The 21,889-nt window shown below is 30.1% G+C and overlaps 1 protein-coding gene across 1 annotated transcript in view; it reads left to right on the top strand.

The window, feature by feature from the left end:
* Window positions 1-3,362: 3,362 nt before the first annotated feature.
* LOC130901937 (cytoplasmic dynein 2 heavy chain 1) overlaps window positions 3,363-21,889 on the top strand; it is a 73,908-nt gene continuing 55,381 nt past the window's right edge. Inside the window, exons 1-19 of the mRNA XM_057813642.1 lie at window positions 3,363-3,440; window positions 3,867-4,024; window positions 4,211-4,375; window positions 5,912-6,035; window positions 7,002-7,128; window positions 7,948-8,078; window positions 8,992-9,224; window positions 9,716-9,815; window positions 9,870-10,018; window positions 12,403-12,657; window positions 12,712-13,035; window positions 15,386-15,613; window positions 17,054-17,433; window positions 17,487-17,681; window positions 17,824-18,070; window positions 18,726-18,875; window positions 19,541-19,752; window positions 20,294-20,409; window positions 20,469-20,620. Coding sequence (XP_057669625.1) covers window positions 3,401-3,440; window positions 3,867-4,024; window positions 4,211-4,375; window positions 5,912-6,035; window positions 7,002-7,128; window positions 7,948-8,078; window positions 8,992-9,224; window positions 9,716-9,815; window positions 9,870-10,018; window positions 12,403-12,657; window positions 12,712-13,035; window positions 15,386-15,613; window positions 17,054-17,433; window positions 17,487-17,681; window positions 17,824-18,070; window positions 18,726-18,875; window positions 19,541-19,752; window positions 20,294-20,409; window positions 20,469-20,620 — 3,486 coding nt within the window. The 5' untranslated portion in view covers window positions 3,363-3,400. The remainder of the gene's footprint in view (window positions 3,441-3,866; window positions 4,025-4,210; window positions 4,376-5,911; window positions 6,036-7,001; window positions 7,129-7,947; window positions 8,079-8,991; window positions 9,225-9,715; window positions 9,816-9,869; window positions 10,019-12,402; window positions 12,658-12,711; window positions 13,036-15,385; window positions 15,614-17,053; window positions 17,434-17,486; window positions 17,682-17,823; window positions 18,071-18,725; window positions 18,876-19,540; window positions 19,753-20,293; window positions 20,410-20,468; window positions 20,621-21,889) is intronic.

Raw genomic sequence — 21,889 nt, 5'->3', positions numbered from 1 at the left:
TTGTTTATACGTGTTACACTACACTATTTTCCTTTTACGATTACATAATCAATTGCCATCTTAAAGAGGAATCATTTATTATGTCTCAATAGTTTTGAAAGTGTTTTAATATATAGTTTTGAATATAATACCCTAACTAACTAACGAGTTCATAGGAAATAATCAAAATAAAAATTTATTTCTATAAATATCTTCAGCCAATCCTTTTCTTAATGATTAAAACCAAGTGTAAATTTTTTCAATGTCTTTGGTTCCTTGTATCATGATATTCTTCTCTGCTATTCAACATGGACCAAACTAATTCATTCATAAACTTTTTTAGAGCGAAAATAATTTACCTTCACATGGTTTCAAGTTCATAGATATTAACGGGACTCCTGCATTTCCCCGAGTTTCAGCCCTTGGGCTGTTATTTGTAATATTTATAAATAACATTGTTTTGATTCTAATATTCTTGTTTATGCAGATTATTTCAAACTACATCATTCTATAGTAAATATCAGTGATTGCCACTTCAATCTGATATAGATACGATGTTACAACAAAAGAGTCCTTCCGCTTAACTCTATCTTTCACTAGAAAATTCAACGCCATTCAATTTAATTATCGCATTTCCATTAACGTGCTTGAGAAGTCTGCAGAATTCAATGATCTTGGTGTTATCTTCACTTTTCAATGCATTAATTTTTCTAAAACGAGATTCTCTTATATGGGAACCTCGCAAGCAAAATAAATAGTTTTTATAGATGTTATATTAAATATATCTGGTACAAATCTAACATTTTCCACATTAAGGATCTCAAAAAACACTGTTATTTATTTCAACTTCCACCAGCGACTTCTTGACACTCCTTCCATAAGAATACTTACTCCCGAAAGCTGTTGACATAAAAGAAGAAAATTTCATCAGAGAAAAGACTAATAAATATGTTATTTTAATATTAATGTATACATTTATAACCACTCCGTATGTTTTTTATGACTGGTATCATATTTTAAATTTTTAATTGTAAAAGCAAATGGTGGTAAAAACCTTACGTATGAGTGCAGTGACCGGCATCAAACGTATGCACGTGTCATTATTTTAAATACAAACATTAAGGAACTTTATTAAGATATATTGATAACGAATGGAGAAAGATGACTGATTACTACAAATTGATTGTTTTTTTGTTACGAATAGTTTCTAATTTATTATACATATATAATTACTACTGAATACCACCCATTTTTGATTATCATATTTTATTTTGTTTAATACTCTTATATTTATTAGGTTTTATCACTGAGTTATTAGAACTAACTTCAAAATAATGTAACTATAAATACGAGTGATATCCCTGAGAAACTATGGAGACTCAGATTGCAAACAAAACCATGTTCCGTTCCCTATTTTAATCATATCGAATCACTATTCATATAATATTATTTACTTTGTTCGAAATATGTCCACAGAAATCTAGATTATATCCAAATAATCATGTTAATTTCTCAAATGGATCAGGTTTTGAGTGGGTGTGAGCAATTGCCTGAATTTCAATTAGTATTCAAAGTATATTATATAGTGTGACATTGATGTAACCAGGTTTTTGAACGTTTCTGTTAGATTTTTAATAAACGATATACGGCACCATCTAGACTGCTGGTAAACCTGATTTTTGCGAAAGGTTTCTTTTCAACGATATTTGTGAAGATATTTCTCGAAATTTATTCATATCAAAAGATAATAGAAATACGAATTTACCACTCTTATTGTTCATTTGTTTGTAGTGAATCCGCAATTCCTCGACAATATTTTGATTTCAATATTAAGGTAATAAACACCCCAAATACTTTTTAAATGTAAATAAACATTATACGATGATGGTCCTAGAAATACCTAACCTGACTCAGAGATTGTGGAAGTTGCTTGAAAAATACCACTTTTGAAACGTATACAATCTGTACAGCATATGTTTCAAGTTTGAAGACGCCACGTTATTTAATATTTGTTTGGCAGCCATCAATATTGAATGCTTTCAGAGAATTTGTACACAATTCCACAAAGCGGTACATCGCATATTAACTGAAAATTCGGACATGAGAAAGCTGTGCACAAGATGGGTGCCGCTTTTACTCACAATGGAACAAAAACAGCTCCGTGAAGATGTTTCCCACGAGTGTTTGGATATGTTTCATAGAAATAAAGCCGAATTTTTGCGCCGTTTAACATCAATGGATAAACATGTGTCCAGCACTGCACACCCGAAACAAAAGAAAGATCAAAACAATCGACTAAGAACGAGAACTGGCTCCATATACAGGCAAGGTCATGACATCGGTTTTTTTGGGATGTGCGTGGAACAATATTTCTTGACTATCTTGAAAAGAGAAAAAATATAAAGGGCGAGTATTATGCGAACTTAAGGCAACGTTCAAGCGATTAAATCACGCAAAAATGACCGCATTTGGCAAGAAGAGAATGTTGTTTCATCAATGCACCAGCTGACACGTCCGTTATTGAAATGCCGAAAATAAGAAAGTTTGAATTGCTACCCATGCACCATATTCGCCAGATTTAGCTCCCTCGATTTATTTTCTGTTGCCAGACTTGTAAAAATGGCTCGGTGTTCAATAATTTCCCAGCCATGGAGAGGTGATGTCGGCAGTTAATGGCTATTTTGACAAGCTTGACGATTCTTATTATAAAAAGGGTATCGAACTTCTTGAACTAGTTGGAGCTAAAAGGAGATGTTGAAATCTAATTATATTTTTTTTCCAAAATTTTTGTTGAATTAAATCGATTGTCCTTACAACGGAAACCTATTTAACAATAAACAATTATAGAAATCATGAAAGCTATAAAACTGTTAAAAATGCTGCAAGTTTTTGTCAAGCCAAATATTCTTGTGTTGTTATCATCTAATTTGAATGCAGTATCTAGGAAAATACAATCCAAATTTTTTTTCAAATTAAAGGTGTCGATCCGTTCCAGGCACTTCAGCTAGATATTTCGACAGGCGTCAATAAGAAACTGATAATTTTTATATACAATATGAAATTAAGTGGGAATCGTTTATTTTTACCTAATATTTTAGTTAGGATAGAACATCAATTCCTTGAGAAATTTTCTTACAATGTAAAACGCGAGTTTGATTTATTAAAATGACGTATTGAAAAAAGAGTTAGAAAACTGATTTTTAAATGGTGTTTTCTTAGTGTTAATTTTTTTTTGTTCAACCCCGCATCTTATATGTAATACTTTTACGTTATTTTAAAGTATGTACAAAAAGTCCTCCCTATACTCGTATAGTTAGCAAGTCTTCGTATCCGTTGCTATGGAAATGGTTCTTTCAAACAAAAGCAATTTCCTGTTTGTTGCTGACTTTTACGTGTAATCTTTGAAGTGAGATCGTAGAAAATGTCAGATTTTGCGAAAAAGTATTTTATAAAGATTGTTGGTAAGATTTTTTTCAAATATAATGCTACTTAGCAACTGTGTATTATGCTTTATTTGATAACTATAAACTTAGAAGTAATATATTGTAGACTTAACAAAACAGTAGACACTGAATTATGTTTGGACTAGCAGCATTCTAATAAACGAGTTTCTAAAAAATTTTCTAATTTAAAGAAATATTTCCAATTATTTTATCTCAATAAATTATTTCAACTGAATAATTTTGATTAAAATACATTCTACGTTGAATAATTTTTAGTAGAAACTTAAAATTTTCCTTCTCAAATCCACAATTCAATTTTATGTACAACCAAACTCATAGAGGTCAAAATATAAGAAAAATAATCAATTAGTTTATATGAAATTTATTTATACATGATATATTTGCTAAATTATGAAATGCTTTCAAAATAAAATATATTTTGAGGTCTACAGCTGGGAACCACGTTTTTAGAGGATAGTTGGGACAAAGATATAAACGGTATGCAAGAGCTTCAGAATTTTTTAGAGATAGAAAATGTTCTTACTTTATACGCAATTATTGAGGAAGTAGACTTGAATAAAAGAATGAAGTTCTTTAGAACAGTGAGTACATGATTTCTTTCCATTTTTTCCTTGAATATGAAATTTTATATATCAATTCTTGAGAAGAACATTGAAGTTGACAAATTATATATTTATAATTATTACAACAAAAATTTAATATTTTCAATAATTCAATTAATTTGAATATTTTTGTATAAATAAAATGGAGAATGTCGTATTTTTTAGATTTTGAATAAAAATTATGAAATGGTTATGATTTTTAACAAATACATACCACATATACCCGCAGATGAACATTTGTTGCAGCACATTCAAACTACAACTTTATCTGGTACTCCAACTCTAGCTTTATATCAGAGCTTGAATATCTATTCTCCATTGCTTCAACAGGTAATAAAAAGAAATATCCATTTCTAGTGAGACTCACTCTAAGATTACGCGAATTATTCATATAAATATTTCGTTAATTTTTTAATCATAGATAAAAATTTGACGTTTCAATCTGTTACGGTCTTTATCAAAATATAAAATAAATATAAAATCAAAGTAGGAATCTGTTTTAACATAAAAAGTCTTCCTTAATTTTAACATCTCAAAAATATGTAGTAGATATCAGTCAAATTATTCGTTTATATACAAAATAGAGCTTCTAAATTATCTAGGTGTTCTTCATTATTGATAGCTTTCTGGTTCTTATGAATGTGAACTATTTCTACAAATTCTCCTTTCCTTGTGTTTGATTCCATTTCAAAAATTTTCAGATCTTCATAATTAAATTTATGCTTTTCTGATATTTCGGGGCTCGTTAATGTAGTTTTAATTTTTTTATTGTATTGATGACCTTTCAGTCTATTTTCTAAATACTGAGATGTCTGCCTTATGAAGATAGCGTCAAAATCTTGACAAGGTATTTGATATATAATATTACTTCTTTTGTTTTTAGGTCCTTTAAATTTTAGAATCTAGGATCTAGAATATGTTATTTATCATTTTTTCCAGATAATTATTTTCTTTCAATGTAGTTTTTGCTCTTTAAATAGCTAAGCATCTAAATTCCGGATCTATCAGTCAAAATTATTATCACTGATATTTTGCGAGACATAGGATGACATGAAGTGAAGTTCAAATATCTTCATGACCAAGTCGGTTTCGTTTCCTCAAGATCTACCATTACTAATTGTGCTATCATCTATAACACTTGATATAGAAGCTCCCATTTAAAGTATGTTGTTGTAAGTTGTTGATATTTCTCTATATTCTCTCATATACAAATAGGAATATTTGTAGGTATATGAAGAAACTACTTCTAACGAAAGAAATACATATTCGTTAGGAATTTTTATATTTTTAATTTTTTCTTTGAAATCTCATTTGTTTTTGATAAATTATTTGTTTTGGTATAAAACTTTTTCAAATAATTAGATAATAGAGTAAAAGAAGTTTGAATACTACAATATTTTACAATATAGAAATACCTAACCGTTCTATTTTCATTTATTGATACCAAATCAAGTTGGTAAAACAAAATCATGGAATGGTTGTTTGTTAATCATCAAAAAAAATTAATGAATAATGAATTAAATCAACCAGGCCTCAAAAACGTTATTATTCATTCATTAACTAAAAGAATTGACGCAAAATATTTTCATATCACACATCAAAAAAGCAAATTGTTTCACATTTTCTTTTACAAAGTTTACCAATTTTCATAGAGTCACTTCTATAAATAAACCTTATCTCCAAGTTTCGTTCTCGGAATAGAATTATATAAAATAATATTTCAAGCATCACTGAGATTTCCCATGATATCTTCATGATAAATTGTTTATTACCAATTTGGAATACAACCATATATTTATTTGAAAAAGTATGCATACAACCAGAGTGAGCAGATAATTCCTAAGATCTACATTCCATGTTTTGCAGAAAGATCAATCATCGTTACAAAAGCAAATCACAATTCTTCAAAATGATCTTCGATCTGTTATTTTCACTGATCGTCCAACTAAACTGATCGACCAGCAGATATCTGACTATTCTTCGTTGACAGGTATGCTGATATTTTTCATTACAGTTTTGTTATAACGTAGTTGGTCTATCGGGAAGGCAATAGTGGAACATAAATTCTAGTAAGAGTAATTTAGTTTTGACGAAGTATTAATAACTAAAAGGTAGACTATGATTTGAACCACACACTCTTAGAACAAAAATAAATTGATCAAATCATAAATTAGTATAAATGTGGAAATACCTTCGAAGTCACGAGATACCATTTTTTTTAATACACCGTTTCACATTGGAAAACATCTGATTAATTATCGTATTTAGTGGCTGTTCGGTCACAATTTACACTCCTTCTTATGTAAGATCGCAACCATAAAATTTAATAGTAAGAAGATCTGCACCTCTGGGTGATCAAGTAATACGATGCTTCTCTTCGAATATGGCATGTAAAAAAATGAGGTGTTCTTAGTAGGAAGAGCTATAATGTGAATAGCATATACCAGAGGTGGGGAACCTGCGGTCCACGTGAGTTTTTTGGGTATAATATACCATAATAGTTGCACAAAGTCACTTTCGTAAGCAAATCAGCTTATGGAGCTTCTCTTATTACTGCCAAATTAAAATGTGGTAATGGTAAAGAGGATCCCCAACTATAACATATATTATACCGGATTCTGAGATTACTTTTAATTACGAGTATTTCGAATGTGTCGAAAAAAACTTGCTCCGTAAGGTTTTTATTAACATACTAACTTTTAAAAGATATTATATGATGAATGGAAATAATATTGAAAGTCCAGTTTCCATTCCACAACTATTTTTAGAGGAGTTCTAATTTACTGAACAATTAATCAAATCGCTGGAGGTTCAGATACTGCAACAGCATCCACCAGGCTCTCTTCATAAATAAATTATAGCTCCACTGATCATCATTTAAAAAGACATTATATATTTCATAGATAACACTTGTAATCATAATCTGGTATATTGTTTCTCATTCTTTTTTTTATAGTAGTTACTTCTCTGGAACATGAAATTATGTATTGGAGTACTATGAAACCATCTAAAAGGGATAGATTGACCCAAAGTGCTTGTACCTTCTTTAAGGACTCAATGAGTACAATAGCCGGAGAGTTTAGGTGCGTTTTAATATTTATTTTATTTTTCATCGAATTTCATGAGTGATCCATCAGTACTAATTGATGTAAATTAATGTTATATATTACTTAAGAGGAAGTCTTGCAGCGATGGTGATTTTTCTCTTTCCTTTAAGGACTTATTATATTTTTCAACGTAATCTACCTTAATTATGCAGAAGATTCCCAATTTTTCCAAACCATCCAGAACATAATCTTTTAGAAGCGCCGGAAAATACACGTTTGTGTGCATTTTTCTCGGAGGGACAAGTATAGTAAATGAAGCAAAAAATCGTTATGCAAATAATCAATGAAGATTAACATTAAGGCCATGAGCTTATTGTCCGAAAAAAATTGTGTATCCTTCATTGGGAGCACGTTCCTCGGATGGAGTCCATGCTTAAACTGTATGTTTGTTTCTGTAGTATAATGGTGTTTCATCTACTGTGACATATCGATCTAAAAATTCATTATTATTATGATAGGAGACATCGAGGCATTCGTTTCAATGTCAAATGTGAGCGAGATTTTGATGCAGATAGCTGTTTCATATGTGACCTATCATGCAAAACAGTTTTATCCAACAATCACTGTACATTGTACAAGCGCACGTATGAAGATCACGGAAGTTTCGCATCTTCCATATTCATTTGACCATTCTCTTACTCATTTTTAAGTTAGTCTACTGTTTCGTTAATCCTTTTAGAATCTGGATAATGAGGAAAATGTGTAAATTGTGAGAGGTTAATCACTTATTCTCTTAAGAGATATTTAAATAAGAATAATTCATAATTTGTCTTTACACAATTTTTTTATTTCTAGTATTATCGATGCTCTTTCAACAGCAGACGTAGAAAGTCTCTTAGAGAAGTCACATAGCGTATTAGATGATTTATGGAGAAATGATCCGCCGTACCCAAAAGATAGGATGAAACATATCATGGATATTATAGGTATGGTTTCTACAAACTTAATTGAAGATGATAATGGCACGATTATTTGTGTGTAGCAAGGGTAACGTTACCATCAAATAACTTTCTTCCCTGCAAAAAAGTACGTACCTTGGACTCAAGGTACCTACGGCTTTGACTCGGGAATCATGAAGCGCAGGACCGAAAATTCAACTTCCATCCCTTGTAGTGTAATACATGTAATAGATTATGATGTTAGTAGAAGTGAAAGAACAAATTGCATCTTACAGGTTTATTTAATATCATAGAAATGAATAAAATAGAGCTTCCGAAATCGAATTTGGTCTAATGGCAAGTAAGACTAATAGATATTGTCGTGATACGACGTGATACGGTTGAGAGTGACGTGATATCAAAAATGGAGCTCTACAAGGAAAAATAATTGAGGCAGTAAAAGCTCAAGATGATAGTTAAACTCGTTCTTATTTGTATAATGAAATATTCATAAAAGAGGGGTTAATAATAGAATTGATATTCATACTTGTATTGCTGATTCTTTTTTGGTTATAATTATAGAAGAGGGCATACTTTGGTGTTCAATTTTTCAATTTTTAAGCGTTTTGAAGTTCACAAGTGAGCAATTTATTTATGACAATCACTACTTTATAAGTTATTTATTTTATAAAGTCTAATTCTGTAGCTGTTAAACTGTTACTCAAGAGATAATCTAAATACAAGAATTTTCTGAAATTAGGAAAATACAACAACCATTTAATACAATTTCTGTAGTACCATACCAAGTACATATTTCAGAAAATTATAGCGAAATTTTTCCAATGGAGAAATTTGAGACTATGGAAAATTTAAATACTTGAACTTTGTATTTAAGTAGATTTGAAAAAGGGGTTGGACATAAATTGATGATATTTGATATTAATGTTTCATTATATTACAGCATCTGAGTTACAAAAATACCATTGTCACAAGTTGAAACAGCACAATTTATGGGATTCGGAGTATTCAGAAATATCCGAAGCTTTGTTTCAAGAAATAGCACTAGGAGACAAATGGCTAACAAGTTGTAAGCAATTAACTGAAATTTTCTGGCCAAATTATGGTTTGAACCCTTGGAAAGACAAAGTTTATCAACCGTTTGAATTGACGAATACAGTTGCTGTTTTACGGAAGGTATGCCGTGAGAAAACAAAATTAATTGTTGTAATTACCCATACTTTCAAATATTTGCTCTATCTTTTTGAACTTTTCAATTTCATGCCATTTCATAAATTTTTTCTGCACCTATTGTAAATAATTTTGTACGTTTAGCTATGCCTTTCCATACTTTTCAGTTCACAATATACAGTATATAAGTTTTTAACCGTTCTGTTTCTACTGTTGTTGATGTTTTCCGTTAATCAATATACTAAATATTGATGAATCGAAACAGTGTTTATAAATCAAACTCTTTATTAATTCAAATGAAATCATCCATCACAGTTTCTTCTTTTTTTTTTTTGTATATTTTTGTGTACCTATTTCCACTTATTTCTTCTACTTCGCTTAAAAATGATATAGAATCTCTACCATACTCATTCACAATATTAGTATGAATATTTCATTGAACAATTTATTTTAGAGTACACCATACACTCAAATATATTGATTATGATTGTTTCTAGATCCTTGAAATCCGAACACTTCACAAGCAACTGATTAAACTCCTAACATCTCAAGAGAAGCTGGAGCTTAAGACTCAAGATATGCTTCAATGTTTCAAAGGTAGGTAATAATCTAATTTCGAATGAATTTTTGATGTTTAATGTGAATTTGAAGATATTGATGTCTCGGTTCTGAGTGGAGATACTAATTGTTCATTGGCTAAAGCAGAGAAACAATTCGAATATATGATACAACCTGCCGAAAAGCGAATTGCTATCAAACTGAAGAAACAACTGGCTACTCTGAACCACAATACAAGACAAGTTAGTATCCTTTTTTATATTATCAAAATGAACTCATGGACAAACAATTTCATATTTTCCTTCGATATGGTCTTTCAGAGAGTAGTTGTGAACAGTTGTGTTTTTTGCTAGTGTCGCATTTCCTTTCTTTTTGTTTAATCTGGGTATATTATTGAAATAATTTTGTATTAGTCGTATAATATCTTTTATCTCGGAAATATTCAAAACAGTTGAAATTTTGATAATCCTTATTTACTTTCATAATATTAACAGAGGAAAAATATTTTTCTCTCATATCACTAAGAATGAAGAAAAAAGGGATAATTTGTTTTTATGTTACTATTGAAAAGTTGTGATGCCATGAATTATGCAAACAATTGTTATACATTGAAATAAATTGAATTCATGGAGAACTACATCAAATGTTGTGAAATTTGAACATAAATTATGTCCAAAAATAGATTTTTAATTTTTAGTTGAACCATACATTTTAGAGTTCACATCTTCAACCAAAGAAGTTGTCCTATTGTGACAAGAATATTACCCGACTACCTCTTTCAATACGTTGATGTGTATTATACAGGACGTTTTCTTTGTCAAAAACAACTGTACTTTCTGTGGATAGATAATAAAAATATCCTATCGTAGAAATAGGTTGTTTCATATCCTTATTGCCTTTCTTATTAATATTAGGAAACATATGACCTCCGTTTCTGAGTTGTAGGGATTTAAAATTGAGAAATCAGAAGTATATTTTCTAAATTATACATTCGCACATTATGAATTTTCAATAGATGATTACGTATGTCCGTGTTGTGTGTTTGACGGAATATATAATTCTACACTTCTATTTGGAGGCCAGAGACGGCTCATGCCCAATGGTTAACAATCCGTTACTTTTACAGGGACAACCTGATAAAATTTATGTTTGAAGAGATATGTATTTTATGCTGGCCATAAAAAGACATTCTAAAGAAAATTATCATAACTTGGAATTATTTATTCAAAATGCTTCAGAAGGTTTTAAAACACAAGCAAAAATTTCTAATTCTCATACAATTTACCAAATAAAAACAAAAAAAATATAATGAATGTTTAAAGTAGGCACCTTTCACTTCTACACATTTCCACAGACTTCTACGGAAGATATTTCTTTGAACTTGCAAGAGACCCAAGATTCTGCCTTATAGCGTTACAATGGAAGTTAATTCTATCGATTATGTGGTTCCTTGCGTTTTCTGGTCTTGCATATACCAACCTTCTGTAAGTTTTTCCAATAAAAAATACTATTGATGATAATTTCAAGAATGTACCTTTCCTTGACATGTACAACGATCTACAAATCTACAAATTTCTTAAGCAATAAATTTCATCTAGTACCTTTTTGTTAAAAAATCGATTGAAAAATTCATTTTTGCTATGTTTATGTTGTATTAATAATGTTCGAATGTATAATTTAGAAAATATACGTAAAGGCCTATGATTCAGAAACGAGGGGTCGTATGAGAAAGTCACAGCATTTTTTTCACGTCATCTTTTCACTTCCGAATTTTGTTCATCAAGTCTCGGAACACCCTTTAGTTGACAATCTTCCCCATTCAACAGCAAAGAATTATCAAGCTATCTGAGCAATTTTTAATAAAGAGCATGTTAAAGTCATACTTCTCCTGCTACAAACTGCAAAAGGACACATGTCTGTTTACATTTTGAAATAGATAATTTTTGATAACAGCGTCAACAAATCTCCAGTTCAATTCTGTTTTAGTAGACAGTTTTTGGTAATACTATCTGAGTGTACCAAAATTAACTACAAAAAGTTGGTCAGAAAATAAAAGCACACAGAAAAGTTATACTGTTACTAAGATACATATCAAATGACTTAGTTTTGCAGAAGGCGAAGTAATTACTAAAATTCTCCATGCTTAAAAAAGTTCACGAGATACATAAGAATACGAGATAATGAAAATCATTGATGATTCAACTCTAATAAACCCTGGTTCCAGAAAATGAATTCCTTCTTGAGTCCCTCAAAGAAGATATTGATGACTTTAATTCAGTAATTCCAATTGAAAACTCAATGATCTCAGTATGTCTTCCAGACTCCATATTAGAAATTTCACAAACTTATCAATTAAACTGAAGATTGGTTTACGTAAATTGTTTCCACATTAATATATGATCCACAATTATTTTCAATAATAATATGAAAACAAATCATAAATAGTTTTTTTCCCCCGATATTATGATCAAAATAAAATATTTCATCTCCGCTTTTCAATGAAATTAAAAAATTACGTTTATAAAAATTATAAGAATCTTGCTTGCGTTGAGTTCTGAAGGTTTTCTGTGTTATGTTTTCATAGACTGCCATTCTCCGATGAATTTTATTAGATTCTATATTTCAGCTGATTTATGAATACTCAAGATATGCAGAATTAATGAATCGACCAGTACTACGACAAGAATTAATTCTAGAAAGACAGTTTCTTCTAGTGGCCCTTTATGACTATCTAAAACAAATTCAGTCTCAAACAACGTCAGAAAATTATACGATTGCTACACGTTATGATACTCCAGAAGTCGTTAAAGATATTATAATGATAAGACAACTTGAAGCAAAAGCTAATGAGGCTCAAAAAGTCGCTCAGAAACTTTTACAGGTATTTTCATAACTAATGTGTTGGAAAAGAATACTGAAAATAAATAACTTTCAGGACCTTCAAGGATACGATGATCTTAACGAAGTAATATCCAGATTAATTAAAGATCTGAAACAACAACATAACGAACTTTTCGAGTCATGGAGCTCTGAAATAACGGGCTATATCAAAAGTAATGCATTGAGCTTGAAAGAAACAGATTCTGTCGTCGAATTTTCGAAAGAAAAATTAATGCATGTCAACTACTCTCCTAGATTAGTTACTCTAATTTCTGAAGTGCGACAGTTGAAAGCCATGGGATATCACGTTCCTAGTGTTATAGTAGAAACAAGTGAACACGCTAAGAGATTCATGAGATTTGCTAGGGTTTTAGAACAGGTGAATATTGGATTGAATTACAATTATACAGTAACATTATACTTGAGTGAAATATGAATTTTCTCATCTTATCTCACTAATCAATTAAGCGGAACCCTAATAAAAATCATATTATAGCAAATTACTGAGGGTTTTAATCGAGCTAGTATTGGGTTTTTAGTATTTCAATTTTCATAGCTAAATCAAATTTCGAAATTTTGGTTGAAATCAGTTTCATACTTCGACAGGACTGTCTTAAAAAAAGTCTTGTTTCCTTCAGGTCAGGTCTTGGTTCATAACAATATACTCAATCACACACATACATACAAAAAAACTCCTAGATCTAAAAATCAGATCTTTGTACTCGAGTCAACCCACTGAGAGAAGGACCACTTGGATTAGAGAATTTTTTGCCGAAGAAGGCTAAAAAGGTTCCAATCGAGTATGCGAAACACACATATACTTTATGGTGATCAAACAACCGTAGCGAAAAGCGACTAAAGCTAAACCTTAATGAAACGAGGAGGATTCCAGAGTAATAGAGGATGATAAAGGAATGGAAACTCAATGCATTTTATTTTCTTGATAAATTTTATAGGAAAAAATTGACTTGCGACGTGGAATAGAAGGTTTCTAGTGAATTATACTATTCCATAATGAGGTTTCTTTTGGAACAATACGGTTAATTATTCTATTAGAATCGAGTTGGAAAGATAACTTTTTTATTAATCTTCTCCAAACACTACTCTTGGCTAGCAATTAATATTGGAACCATTAGGCTTAATTTGAAATGGCTTTCATTTACTGTCATTGATTGGTAATGTAGGATATTTTTTAATATTAAACACATATTTCTGAATCTGTTGAGAATGGTAGATTTGGGCAAATGAAAAGACTTTTGACAACTGATAGGTCACGAAACAAAAGCTACGACTACTCATAAACAAGAGACCCTTTTACCTATATTTCAGTTCACTCTTTTCGCACAATTTCTACTGAGTCTGCAAAAACCTAATAGCCTGTTCGAATACCCCTTTCCTGCATACTTCTTTGTCTTTTAGATTGACTAACCTCCAATCGTTCCTCATCCGTAAACTATTCATTTCTACTTTGAAACAGCTCATACAATTGTTCAAAATTACTATTATGACCGCAGTAAGAAAAAAGTTCATTTTTTTATTACTGCGGTTTCAGAACCATATTTCACGCATAGATACATTGAGCAAAGTGAGTTTACCTGTAGTCTTTGAAGACGATAACTTGGTTATCGAAACGTGCGTCAGGCAGTGTGAGGGTTAGTGTAGTGGTAATGTAAAATTCTAACTTAGTGCATGTCTCAATACATACAGATTATGATACATAATAGATAGATGCAGCGTGAGTAATTGTTGCTTTGTAAATTATGTATCAAACTTCGTAAATAAATTAAGAATTGCATTTCATCACCGAATAAATTCAAAAACGATTATATCGAGCCACAGCAATTGAAATTGATTCGACATATTAAGTTGATCTCAATTTCTGTAACGCTACTTATCCAGCTATTGGTAAAATGAAATGATTTAACATCCACGGTGTCTTGACTTTTTTGTTTTGAAACTAGGCGTACAAGTTATATAACTCTTTCAGGCATTTATAAGATACTGCGTGGAATATTATTTTTCTGACATTTTTAGATAAAATCCTTATTGTTTCAATTTTATTTTCATTGTTACAAAACAAAATATTTCTCTTCATTTGTGATCGTTTTATGTTTTATCATATACTTTACTTGCTTTGTTGGAATTCGATGTTATAAATATGAGAATGTTCCTCTTGATCTATTTCAAATATATTCAATTTATTCAATTTCAAAATCGTACTCAAAACCTCAATATATCTGAAATTTGGTTACTGTTTCCAAAATAAAAGTAATTGAGTATATTTGGTTTCTATAAGAAGTCTTATTTTGAGCAATAAACTGTTTATGGGTGATTTTTCCAGCTTATTTATAGCATTCAATCACATTCAACAAAAGTGGCTCTATTATTTCACTCGTATTCAATAAGTTAAAAAAATAAATTCATCTGTTACTTTGATACCTCCTTTTTTGTAATGTAATTTGATGTAATGAAGAGATAGTACGAGTATCATAATTTTCAAATTTTATGAGTTAACAGATTGGAGCTCCATGTCCATTTACTCAATTAAATTGATATTAATTGATTTCTTCAGAAGGGATATAGTAATTTAAAATTATACTTTATATAAAAAATCCCTTTAAAATTGAAAATATAGGAACTTGTTTTACGCTCAAATACTCCAGAGCTACGCCTATAACCTTCAATATTACATATTGCAAAAATTATATTTTAGTTGATATTTTCTATAGATTGCTAATTTCCATAATACAATTGGAGATCGTATGATACCGTCTCAAAAACCGATGATGCTTGCTAGTGCACTTGAGCTATCTAAACTTGTTCAAGAACAGGAAGTAGTATCCTGGGGACAAGAGAAGGCTGTAGAAAAGTATGTCGAGTTACTAAAAACTGCCGTTGAAAAACTTTCCAAAGAAAATAATTTTCTGACCACGTATCATTATCAAATATCGGAAAAAGTGAGTAGATGAAAATAACTTCTTGTATTATTTAATTTCTGACCTTAGCTATCAACTTCCAGTAGATATAATTAATATCGCTAAATTGATGTCTGTATTTTTTTACATATGAAGCGAAGCATAAGATACAAAGTGATCCGGAACTTGGGGCAGAAAAATTCGGTAGTGAGGATGACAAGAAAATAATGCTGCGACAAAAAATTCTCATATGACATCTTGTTTCTGAATTATAGGCAACTAAAGCTGCGAAATCAGAATTTATATTTATGTATATTTTCTAGATTATATCTTTATTTCTAAATTATACATTATGAAAATCATATATTATGAAATTAATTTTCATAATCATTCATAATTTTCAATCAATTTTTATAAATTTAAATTTTTCCTTATGTAAGTAACACGATGTTCGACAGTATGCATTCCAATTAGAAATTATTGATTGTGTTTTGACATCTCCTGTAAATATTTTCAATAAATTACAATTTATGATAATTTTTTTCAGAATGTCTCTTTATGGCGAACGGTTTCCTTAACCGTTACCTTAGATCTAGAAATGTCTCCTACACCATGAATTTAATCAAGTTAAATAAAAATTACCTTTTCCTTGAAAAAATAGATGTAAAAATTCATTTTTGCTATCTTTAGATTATACCCTTTTCAACCATTGGGAATTAGCCGCCTTGGCCTTCAGATAAAAGTATAAATTATTTATTTCTTGAAAGTCACTACATAGACATACGTAATTATCCATTAAGAATTTATAAAAATAGAATGGATAATTAAGAAAATATACTTCAATATAAATTCTGATTTCGCAATTTAAAATGCCTATAACTCAGAAACGAGAGATGAAGAATCTAGTTCAACAATAGAAAAATTAAAAGTAGAGTAGTTATGGTCATCGAGAATGGCAGAAAACGTGGAGAATGTGTTGGTATCCAAACCTCCTAATATGGAAGCAAACAACTGTTTTGCCTGAATTATGCTTACAATGTATTTTCCATTAAGATATAAGACAACACCTGCAATTAATTCAGTTGTATTGTAATACTAGATTAATAAGCGAAATACGCAAAAATGTCACTATCATGATGCAGTGTAATTAACGAAAAGCTTTTTCATTTACCGGTGACTAGGATGAAGAGTAAGTGAGATTGCAATAAATTCAGGGCATAATGTGAAACAATTTTGTATGGAATGTGAAATGTGGAACTTTTCTGATTATAACCAAGTAATAAAGTTCCCTCAGAACGGGTCGATCTCAATACGTCTTTGGCAAACTGCCAAATTGATCTGCAGAAGAGACGACATCAATACTTCACGTTCTTTAGATATGTAGCTCATATAGTAAATTGGTATCTAAGTAATTTTTCAATTTAAAACCAATTATCTTGTAGTAAAATGATTGTTGTATTCATTCATTGAATCATTTCGCAGATTAACGGACTCTTAGAAATCGATCTCATAAGAGACTATAACAAATGGAAAGAAACAACGAAATACATCAGAAACGTGATGGCACAAGTTGAAGATAAAGGTTTCCGTAATATGCACAGCTGGAAAAAAGATTTAGATAAACAGTTAAGTCAAGTTCTGGAGAAACAGTATTTAGAAAGTTTGGATACGCTGCATATATATCTCCCTGAGATTAATGCTGATTTGGTATATAGAAATTCGGTTCTAGAATATCTTCCTACTGAAGATAATTTGAGGAAAATATATGATCAACAGTTGAAACGATTTTTAGATATTCCTAAAAATTTTCGTACCATATCTGAAGATTCGAACAACGCTCTTTTTGAAGAGATAATACTGAGGTTGAATCATCTTGTTATTATCAGGAAGAAATGTTGATTAAATTCCGTTTCAGAAATGAATCTGCTCTTGATAATGTTTCGAAACGAACTGATGAATTATTTCAACAATTGAAAGCTGTATTGACACATTGGCAATCTTGGTTACAACTGGAGACCCTAGACTTAAGTAAATTGGTAACGTGGCAACATTGGGATCTACATTTTAGAGCATCGAAGACTTTTGGACAAGAAATTGCTAAGTTGCCTAGGTAATATTCTCTATTCGATAAATTGTACAAGATACTGGGTATTATTATTTTCGAAAATACACATCAGTTTATAAAATTGTGCCTTGAAGTTGAGTAAGTTCAAATAAGTTCAAGTCTCATTTATCATATTTTTCTGTTTTAGTACCGAAGAGCGCGTTGGATGTTTTGTTATAGGTTTGTCAAGACTCAGATCTGATTTAGAATCACACAATAGAAGTTATTGGGATCAATTAGTTCATTCTCTAAAAGATTCTATAGCACAAGATGTTGTTAAGCTACAAAATTACGTTGATCATTCCACAACAAATCTCACTAAACAGCCTGTAACTATTGACGAAGTTGGGGAATCTGGAGTTATTCATTCCAATATTATGAAGGAGAAACCAGAGGTAACTGAAACTTGTCCAAATTATGATTTTTTATTCATAAAAACACACAAATAAAGAAAACAAAGTACTAAACTCAACAATGGAATGAAATACAACATGCCAATTATTGAAAAATGAGTCTTGTTCCTAACTAAATAAACAGTATATATCATAAACTTCAATTGCTATTATTTTTTTGAACACGTTGCGTTTTCCAGGCCCGTAAATTCCATTAATTTTTTGAACACACCTCTCAATAGTATAGTCAACTATAACTTTTGAACTTTTGAACCGCAGTTATTTGATACTATAGATAAGAGTGTGAAACAATCAACTACTTTTTATATTTATTGGAATTATTTAGACACATTAACGTCATATAATTCCATTTCCTTCAATAATATCCTACAATTGTTTAGCAAAAGTATTAAAAAGTCGAATGTGATGGAGAAGCTTTCAATGAAAAAAAGTAACGAGGGAAAATTACTCAAATTATCTTCTAATATATGATTTATGGTTTAAGTTTTTCTATATATCTTATAGCATAAAACCTCTGACACAATCAATCAAAAAATTGTTCTGATATTAGATACAATAAATAATTGAAATGAAAATTAGCAGTATGTTCATCAAATTTTCATTCATAGGAGTGTTTTAGTGCATAGTATGATTTTAGATGGAAGAATTATTCAACGAAATGTCGAAGAAATCTCAGATTTTATCAAGCTGGTCTCGAGAGCAGGTGGGAGCTGTTAATAGACTCAAAGGTGCATGGGATCGTTTACAAAATTTATTGAACAATTATCAGCATATTATGGAAAAACAGGTGATTCTTTTCATTCCTCATTTAAAAACAATGGAAATAGAATGTGTAATTAAAAATAAATTCAAATATAATTTATTTTCAAAGGTTGGGATGCCTCGATTACTATTTCTAATCGCGATTTTTATCACACCTTATTTCACTTGCTCTGTTAGTTTGTCTATTTAGATCTACATATTGGCTTGAAATTTCGGCATATTTTCTTGCTCTGATCCAATAAAAAAATTGGTGAAATATAAAATAATATCGCGTGATTTGATTAACTTAATTATACTGTTACGAACAATTCCACGTCATGGGCCGTGAAGCCGGTCCTGTCCTATAATACGAATTCTTGAAATCCATGCATAAATTCAAGTTATTTGGGCGTTGGTTATGGTCTTCCTTCATTGAACGTTGATATACATCACCATTTAACCACATAATATCACTAACGATCGATATTTTTAAACGTATTGGAAATCATAGCAATGCAATTTTTGACCAATATTTTCCAAATACTTTTTAAAAATCTGATGGAATTCTCAACTAATCATAATTCGGAATATATCTGATTATACTGTTACAAATTTTTCTGTATTTATTGTTGTGTGATGACAATTTGTTAATTATGATAATGTTTGTTTTCATGTTTTGCATTATTCTAAAGAAAGCTTGCGTGCTTTCAGATGGAGACTATAAAAACCACATTAAAGATCGAGACCGAGAATTTAAATAAAGAAATTGAACGATTTACTGCGAAGTGGGAAGAAATAAGTCCACGACCACATTCTGGGCATTTAGTAAATAGTTCTTTCAAAGATCTGAATAAACATTTCAATACTATCAAAGATAAACGCAAAGAGTGGTTGGAAATTCAAAAAAGGAGTGAAAAATTAGTGTAAGTTCCATTAGAAATTTGTACTATTCATCTAGTTCATCATTTGACGCCTTATCAAAGCCTTTTCTGACAAGTTTCTCTTAGCTTAGTGTTTTAAAAAATTTTTATTTGCACTTTTATTCGATTTTCTAATGATTTCCTAGAAATGTACTTAGTTTTCATAATTCAGACTCAGACTCAGCTCTCTATGAAATGTTGTTAAAGCAACTATACAAGTTGATTTAGCCTTTTAAATACCACCACTAGGCGTCAACAACAAATCAATAATGTCTAAAGCATTTTGTTAATCAAGTTATCATCTTCAGAGACCTTAGGTAAAGTTTTTGTAGCAAATAGTGTGTTTAGTATGAATATCACCAACGGTTCTAGAAATTCAAAGTTAATTTATTGTTTGGTAACAATTTTTTGACCCATTATTTTCGGTTTTTTCATTATTTTGTGATCTTCCAGTGTTTTTAGTAGTTACTAGAATTCCTTTTCTCCTCCTTGATCCTTTCCAGTTCAGTCGTATTCTATTCTATTAGAAGTATTGTTATTATAGAGAGGATTATCAAAAATTCAATTTGCCCCCTCAAGAGGTTTCTAGCTTAAAAGATATTGGAGAAACACTCGCTACAGAAGAAAAAACTTGGGCTGTATTCGAAGAATTTAATTCAGGTAATCTTCTTGGATTGTCTTATAATATAAATACTAAGGCATAAGTATTTTGTTTGTAGAGTTTGAAGGGATAATTAATGAGCCGTGGATAGTATTTAGGAAGAAAATTTACAAACTGGAAGATTTTCTGAAAGATTGGAGAGAAAAATTGACTCAACGAGAAGCAAGTGCTGTTACAACGAGGATTTTGCAGGAAATTCATAAATACGAGGTAGAACAAGTGATTATTTGATCTATGAATATTTCCTTTAAAATCATCTTCCGTATATGAATAGTTGGCTATGATGAAGCTCATCAATTAGCCGTAGAACCTGTTTCTTGTATCATATATAGGGATCAACTCTAAAAAATAAATAAATAAAATATATGTACATTGGCAAAACCACTGAGAAAACTCTACAAGAAGTTATACTATATACCTATTTTCAGATTGATCTCACTTTACCCGTATCAAAAATATATTTTCTCAACTATACAACTTTAAAATTTCATTCAACGAACATATTTAGAATGAATAGTATTCATAGACAACAATCCACTCATTTTGCCAAGCTGAGTATCGTTAAATCATTATACAGTAGCTATAATGCTGATCTTAATCATGTTTTTTTTTATTGTAGAAATAATACTTAGAAAAGAGACAGATTACTATTATTATTTGCTAATAAAAACTACTCCTTATCTTCAAATCTTACTCACCCATTAAGCACATATATCCATCATACTTCAGATCTACTATTAAATGATGTTAAAGATGGAAACATTAATATGTAGAATTATTCACATTCTCCTGACTAATTAACTCAATTACCAACAATCTTCTTACATATTATTATACACGTACACAAGCTCCAATTCTTTATCATTCTACTTTCTGGGCTGAATTTTTATATGTGACATGTGGTAAAGTATCATTTTTATCCAAGGTTTTGGTCGGAAAATAAACTTCAACAAGCTTATCAACTCCTATTATGATATTGTTCATTATTTATTCTTTAATGTCAAATAGTTAACAAATTTTTCTACAAATATACATCTCAATGTAATTTGAAGAAAATGATCATAAGCTGCCAATGTGGATGGTGAAATGATTACTGAATAATACACTAACTTTCTCACTTCTCGATTATATCCTCCAAAACTTTAAGATGTTGGACATTTATAAATAAATTTAGATATAAAACTTATTTTTTGTGAGCATGCCAATATAACAAAATAATAATTGAATAGTGAAATCTTAGCATATGTTGTAAATCCAACAAAAAAATCATTTAAATTACTAATGTAATTGTTTAATTTAAAGACAAGCCATTTCCATTTTAATTTTATAGAGAACCCAAAAAGAACTACGTCATTGATCTATTTAATTATTTTCAGTTTTTTCCAAATTTACTTGATCAAATTTGATTTAGTTATTAACAATTGAGTGATTTGATAATATAAATATTATCAGCAATCAAACGTCCGAAATGTAGCGAGG

This window comes from Diorhabda carinulata, chromosome X (assembly GCF_026250575.1).
Source record: "Diorhabda carinulata isolate Delta chromosome X, icDioCari1.1, whole genome shotgun sequence".
In the NCBI taxonomy this organism is placed as follows: domain Eukaryota; kingdom Metazoa; phylum Arthropoda; class Insecta; order Coleoptera; family Chrysomelidae; genus Diorhabda; species Diorhabda carinulata.
The sequence above is the reverse complement of the archived record's forward strand: the minus strand, read 5'-3'. Positions and strand labels throughout refer to the sequence as shown.